The sequence below is a fragment of the Apus apus genome, chromosome 1 (genome assembly GCF_020740795.1).
Source record: "Apus apus isolate bApuApu2 chromosome 1, bApuApu2.pri.cur, whole genome shotgun sequence".
In the NCBI taxonomy this organism is placed as follows: Eukaryota; Metazoa; Chordata; class Aves; order Apodiformes; family Apodidae; genus Apus; species Apus apus.
This window is the reverse complement of record NC_067282.1, coordinates 189,759,268-189,766,722: the sequence shown is the minus strand read 5'-3', so window position 1 is coordinate 189,766,722 and position 7,455 is coordinate 189,759,268. Positions and strand designations below refer to the sequence as shown.

The window sequence follows — 7,455 nt, the reverse complement described above, 5'->3', positions numbered from 1 at the left end:
TTAGTTATAAGGGTTTTTTCCTCTCCAAATACTGCTTTCCCCCAATTATGTTAAGCTTAAGACTCTGTCTTTAAAGAGACTCTAAATCTTTGTAGTTCTGATTTCTGTTCTATGCCATATCTGAAGTCCCAGCCTGTTTCTCCAGCACACAGGGTCTAGTACAGCCCATGCATTTCACACTCCAGTGAATGCATTATGATGCTGACAACCACGAGATAAGTGTTTAACTTGACTGTATTTACCACTCCTTTAAAAGGAAGATTTTTCCTTCTTGGGGTTTTTGGATGCTACATCTTATTCCATGTTTGTTGCCTATAAAGTTCTCATAGTCCAAGGAAAGATGTTTCTAGTGGCAGTAATTGCTAATTCAGATAAATGGTAATTCTGAATGTGTATAAGCCACATTTCCAACCACAAAATGTTGCCTCTTGGGGGTTAAAAGATGGGTGCCAGGTAGAGCACACCCCAAGTAGGAGTGTGGCAAGGAGAGGTTGCAGGCTCTGCTCTGCCTGGGGCAAGCTCACTGGAAGGGCCTGAAAACACACGTATGCTCATGTGGTGCTGATGTTTGGGGTGAGTGACACCCTGTGAGGACACACAGTGGCAGCCCATGACATTCCCTTAGTGAGGGGCTGCTCTGGTTTTCGACTGACCCCCTGCAAGGATCTGCCAGGCTCCATCTCTGCTGGAAGGGTGGCTGCTCTCACCACAGGTCTGGAGGAAACACGACAGAGAAAGAAAAACATAGGGCTTGGGGGGCCGCAGTGATTCAGCAGAAGCAAAGACATCTTGACACCTGGGTTTCATGTGACCTTCAACAGATTGGCATTAACATTTTATTTATACATTTAACAGAAAACAGGTATTTAGCAGTAAGACAGGTGGTAACACAGCAATAATATAATATAGATCATACTTGATGTAGCACTTACTGTCTGAAAAACTCTGTGTATATAAGCCCACAAGATACCATGCATGGAGAGTAAGCACAAAAGATTGGTCCCCAGGTGCTGGTCCCAGGGAACTCCAGAAATTCTGGTAGCAAGTGATTTTTATGATTTAGTCCACATTCTTCCTTTCCCTGTAAACAATTGGTCTGGATGTAAACGATCAGGAAACACTATGATGTGACAAATGCTCAGGGCTGTGCAGAGGCCATGGCAAGCTTGAGTCCAGGGGCAGCCAGGACTTGGGGCTACCTCCACATGGCTGCCTATCACCAGGGCAGAAGGGCACACAGCCATGCAGTTCCTCTGAGCATGGCTCTTCATCTCAGACATCCCTTCCCAGGACACTCAGTAGTGTCCAGGACAGGCATACACACTTGGTTCTACTCTTGTTTTCCCCATGTTTGACTAAAGACCTGTCTGTCTTGAGCAGGAACAAACCTCTGTGCGTCTTGCTGCTTGTTTGTTCTGTAGGTTCAGCTCTGCTGTGAAGAGCAGATGCATCTTAAGCCCTTCCAGAGAAGCAGGGTGGAAAATCAGGAGTAGATCTATAGCAGCTAATTTTATCACTTAAATTGTACATGAAAACAAGCAACTCATGCAGTGATGTACACAGGGTTAATATGAGGTTAATAACAAGGCTGTATTACTCTTTTCAACTTCCTTTTTCAGCTTTCAGAATGCAGTTGATTTTTTTGTTTTTAATTGCCAAAACACAGGAATGGCCCAGAGATGCTTCTGGGATTGCAGTAGGAATCAGGTAGGAACAGTGGGACTTAGTATAGAGCTGGAAATACATTTTTTTAAAAAGCATGGATCCTGAAGTGCAGAACTCCTCTTCTGCAGCTAATCCCCTTACCAGGGAACTGTGGAATCTGTCACACCTCATACAACTGAGTAGACAATCGATGGGTGAACATTTAGACCATTTTCTACTGCCTCTATTATTAAGGCTCAGTCCAAGCTCATCACAGTCAAAATAATTCCCGCTCAAGTGCTGCGAGTATGTGCCTGTACAGCAGCAGGCAGCACAGGAAGGACATGCTACCTTGCCTGCTCCTTGCTTGCTGAGCAAGGAGCCTCCAACCACCACAGCTGGGTGGCTGCATGGGAGCAGTCCCCTTCCCAATCTGCTCCCTTTCCCTTGTGTGACACCTGAGTCCTCTGCAATCTGCAGAAATGGGATGTTTTTGAATTCCACTGTCAGGACTGTTAGAGAAACTGCTTGTAGGGCACTGCAAAGGTAATAAAAGAGTAACACCCATATCAGTGTATTTAAAAGCCACGTCTTTGCTGCTAACTGGACCACCACAGGAGACACAGGCTTCTTTTCTTAATTTTCTCTTGACACTAAGGCCATCAATTTGCCAACTGTGGCAGTCCCAGCTTATGCCAGCCTTGCCCTTTCTGGATCATTCCTTCCCTTGGCTGGCACAAGCCTGTAAAACAGTGACAGATCAGAGCAGCCACCTGAACTGGGTTAAAACAAAGCTTGCAAGAAAAGAAGAAAAAAGGTTCATTTTAACCTGAATTGGTTCCTCAGTCCTGTGCTCAGCATTGTCAGGGACAAGTAAATACATACAAAGCCAGAATGAAGAGCAAATGATGTGTGAAACGACAGCCTAAACTATGGATGGTCATGACAAGTCTCAGTCATCTGACTTTAGACAGTATAAAAATCCTCTTTAAGCCTTCAAGTATTTTTATAGCTTTAAATTGCCATTTCTCTGCTCTCTGACACAATCTCCAAAAATGAAGTGGCAATAGTGGCAGAAGAAAATGAGACCAGTACTGTCAATACATTTATGAGGCCAGCAGCTCTTGTCCAAGTGCCCAGCCTTGTCCCCAGCTCCCTGAGCTGCCCATGAGACCCTGGAGGGACAAACCCTCATTTTATTTTCCTGACTTCTTGTAGCCTGCAGAGACTGGAGCAGGATTCTGCTCTGCTTGAAAGAGTGAGGATTTAGAGGCTGTGTCAGGTAATCCTGGGAGATGTGTGTCCTGACACACACATTGCTTGGACTGGAGAGGATGTATTCCACTCTGAATTCCTGCCTTCAGGAGAACTCCCCAAGGGGATGAATTCTGACTTGCAGCTCATAGGGATGGAAGGGGAAAGCTCCAGTGCTGCCAGTCAGCTCTTCACTCCCTATATTCCCCTTCTGCATCATCTTCTGTCTAATTCCTGGTGGGAGACAGCCAAGGATGTTTGCTCTAGGCCCACTGCAGGTACATTTTCATCTTTGGTATCTATTTGATTAGAAAGCAAAAGGGAGTGCTAAGCTGTAACCTTCAAAAAGTGTCTTGGCCCAGTGATCCAGGTCACCAATGCTACTGAACAGAGGTACTGCTCATTGTGGGTGCTGACAGCTTTTGCCCTTTTTGAAGGATATGGCTAGGGATTTCTGCTGGCATGAGGGTATGAAACACGGCTGTGTGCTACCACTGAGCAAAGTAAGGGAAGAAAGGACCTTTTTGGGTGTGGGGTGTTCAAACCCAAAGCAGAAGGATGAAAGCAGCCCACAAGCAACTTGACCTTCACTCTTGCACAGAGAGCACACATGACTCATGCTGCTCTTGGGTTTCTGAGGTGCTCTTGGTTGAGCAGGTCCACACGGTTCTTCCCATAGACCAACTAGAAAATGACTGCAACACTGTTATAAAAAAAACAAACCAAAACAACAACCGAACAACCAAATTACTGAATCTTCTGGAGCTGCAGAGACCTACAGCTCCAAAAGCAACTTAAATTCATCAAGGGTCCTCATTGTTCTCAAAGTGTAAAAAAATGGGGTAGAGATAAATGTAGGGGAAAGTGAGAGATACACTGAGGCTGCCATTTCAGGATATGAATTTACCTCTGAATTTAAAGCAAGGTCTTGGGTGTCTGGGGAGAGCCTGCACTTAGTGCTGGATCCTGTGTCTTTGCTGCCCTTTTTATTTACAGAATAAGCTGTGGAAAGCAGTTATTATTTTAGACATGAATATTTTTCATCCAAGTGCTACTGCCTACTAGGGATTCTGATCTTTTTTTTTTAAATGTCAGCTAATTTTGTGTTTTGAGTAGGAAGCTTCAACTTCACATCAGTTCTACGCATGCTTTTCTGCTATTGAGCTGTTTGGGCAAGATAAACCTGTAACCAAGATGTTCCTTCACTAATCTCTATGGATTTTATCAGCATTTTATTATTGCTCACCTTACTGTGGACTTGGAGAAGACGTGGGGAGTAAACAAAGTAGTTTAAAATTATTTAATCTTCAAACTATAACTGGGATGCAGGAAAGCATCCCTATATATCCACCCAGTCTCAGTTTCTGCTTTTGCTTTCTAACCAGTGAATAAAGCAGGGAAGGCAAGGCCAGGTGAGTTGTCTGCAGTGATCTTCATGAGGGGCCTGCCTCTCCCCTAGACTGCATGAACAACCTCTGATCCCACTCCAGATGCCTTTCCAAACTTTAACTCCCAACACCTCTGTGCTGTTTGTTCTGCAGCATCCCAGTGCCCAGAGAGGAGACCCTCATGGGGACCACCCTGTCTCACCCACACTTACGGTGGAAGGGAGTGCCCAGGCAGCATTAAGGCAGGAAAATCTCTGTAAAGCAGCAGAATTAGCAATGTCTTGCACACCAAAGCAAGCCCTAAAGCCTGCAAAGCAGCAGCTGGGGAAGGTAGTGACCCAGCCCCAACATCCCTTGTCTGTCTGTCTGCCTGGGTGGGAGGCAGCAGGCAGCTCCAGCACCATCACCCTCAGCCTGCTCAGTGGCTCATCCATCAGGAATGATGAGGAGGAACAGCACTGGGTATCATCCCAGACCTCTGCCTGCCTGGCTTGCTCTTTAAAGTGGGCTGTCAAGCACAGACAGATGTCAAAACAAGATGGGTTTTATTCTACAGCCCATGGGCTTATAGCTGTTGATGCCACTTTTGCCACTATACACAGGATGGATCTGGGCTACGAGGGAGAGGATACCAGTGCCAACTCCCTGGTGCCCATCTTGGATGACTGTGAGAAGGCAGCCAAACAGGAAGACTTCAGAGACGGCATCTCCGTGTTGCCACTGCCAGTCTCCCCTGGCAGTGCTGAACATGCATGTTTACCAAGCACAGAGGAGACTCTGGACATACTGCAGTCAGTCAGTCCTTCAGATGAGATGTGAAAGCAGAGGTCTCCTCCACCAGCCCTGCAGAACCTGTCACATGCCCCCAAAAGACTATGAAAACCAGCCAACATCCAGATCACTGTCTCCTCTTCCACCAGACAGCTTCTCATGCCCTTCCCAAGGCTTTAAATTGCTGTGGATAATAGCTGTGACACTTATCCGCACCATGGCTGCCTACCTGTGCTTGTATGGAGGGTTTGGTGCTTGATGGTCCCATTGGAGAGGCAGCATCTGGCTACTTGGAGCTCGTGTACTTGGTGACAGCCTTGGTGCCCTCTGAGACAGCATGCTTGGCCAGCTCTCCTGGGAGCAGCAGGCGCACAGCTGTCTGAATCTCTCGAGAGGTGATGGTGGAGCGCTTGTTGTAATGGGCCAGGCGGGAGGCTTCTCCAGCAATGCGCTCAAAGATGTCATTGACAAAGGAGTTCATGATGCCCATGGCCTTGGAGGAGATGCCAGTGTCAGGGTGGACCTGCTTGAGCACCTTGTAGACGTAGATGGAGTAGCTCTCTTTCCTGCTCTTGTGTCGCTTCTTATCGCCCTTCTTCTGGGTCTTTGTCACAGCTTTCTTGGAGCCCTTTTTGGGGGCAGAGGTGGACTTTGCAGGCTCTGGCATCCTGAAGCTCTTTCTGCGGATTTTGGAGCTGCTTGGAAAGAACACACAAAAAATATTTTTGTTGTTGTTCTTCTACAGTATAGTTTTACTGAAAGCTGAGAGAATTTGAGTTCTACAGTATAGTTTTACTGAATCTGAGATAAACATTGCATGGCCCCATGGAAGCATTTTTGAACTGCCAGTGAGAACTACTCCAGTTTGTTTATGGAGTTTTTTATTGTTTTCTGTTTAAATCCCCATAACACTGACCTTCTAAACACGGCTGAACCCAGTCTAGTTGGCATCTACTTTGTAAACAGGGGCTGGGGATGAACATATTTCTCAGAAGAAGATTGCAGTTCCAAGGAAAACACTAAATGCAGCATGGATTACATTAAATCTTTCTGTAATGGGTTGGAGACTTGCAAGACAACACTGAAGCCATCTTTATATGACACTGGTCAAAAATATTTTATATGGTTATTACGATCTCCATTAGACCCTTTTTTTTTTTTTACTCATGGGTAAAATTTTATTTTGAAGGTGCTTGTATTTCAGTGTTGGTTGTTTTATACCAGGCATTACAGTGAAACAGAAAAAATTGTATAGCTTTTAGCTAGATAGCTGAGGTATGGGAATCTCTCAGTGTTCACATTAGGTAGCAAAAATACAGAGAGTAGAAGATATCGGTGGGGCTGGCAGGAATCACCTCACAGAGAAACAGGAATGTGGATAGGAGGAAAAATTCAAAGTGCATTTTGACTGTGTGTTGATGGAGAAGCTACACAGACTGAAAAGGTTCCCTGCTATTTGGTGCTTTCTGCTCTACAGACAGTAAGCCTCGGCTGGCCAGTTTACATCAAAGATGCCTGATTCTCTCTCCAAATTTGTCTTCATTAGTCCACAACCTGCAGAGCCCTGGCCTTCGGCTGATGGCTGTCACCCAGAAGTGCAGTAACAAAAAGACAGTATGCAAACCCATCATAAACCTCAGTGTCTCCCTTACACTACAAATTTACATGTGCTTTTTGTTTTGTTTTGTTTTGTTTTGTGTGGATGAAGGGAATAATTGTGTTGTAACCTGCTAAATGGTTTTGTGTTTCAGAGGACATTTTGAGTGCTTCCTTCAAAGACAAGGCTTCTCCCAGCTTTGCTGAAGGATCAGCTTCCAGCATCACCCCAGGGCTTTGGGCTTTTATCACTCTGTGCCTCCTTTGAAGATGACCTAGGAATTACAGTCCAACAGAGACTAGAAGAGACAAAAGAGCTTCAGGGCTGCTGGCACATGGGGAAATGAATAGAAGTAAACGGGAGAAAGAATGCTGAGATGTAACATATGGTCTGCACACAGAGAGAATCAGACAGGGACCTTAACAGTGCCCATGCCAAAGCAATGTCTGTATGTTCAGCCCTGCATCTTCTCCTTGGGAAGGAACGAGATGCCGCCCTCCATCCTGGCCTGGTTTCTCCACTGTTGCCTGCATCTGCAGTCAAAGATGGACACAGCAGCTGTGTTGCAACCAAGCCTCTAAGATGTTCCTGGTTGCTCCTTGTGAGAGCAGATGTCTTCAATGCTGAGGCTGGATTTACACACCCATTTCTTGGAAGATACCAGCTCCTGCTTCCAAACCATACAAGAAACCTCTGCAGCTCCAAACCCTCAGTCTGTGCAATGCTGCCTTCAGCCTGCAGCAAGCACCAGGGCTGCTGGCTGCTCTGCCCCATGAGGCACCGATGCTGGGCTCTGCTCTG

The 7,455-nt window shown here is 46.0% G+C and overlaps 1 protein-coding gene across 1 annotated transcript; it reads right to left on the bottom strand.

Moving 5' to 3' along the window:
* Positions 1–822: 822 nt before the first annotated feature.
* Positions 823–6,386, bottom strand: LOC127395338 (histone H2B 5-like). Its single transcript, XM_051642106.1, has one exon. The coding sequence runs from the start codon at positions 5,722–5,724 to the stop codon at positions 5,344–5,346; it is 381 nt and encodes a 126-aa protein (XP_051498066.1). The 5' UTR covers positions 5,725–6,386; the 3' UTR covers positions 823–5,343.
* Between the last annotated feature and the right edge of the window lie 1,069 nt (positions 6,387–7,455).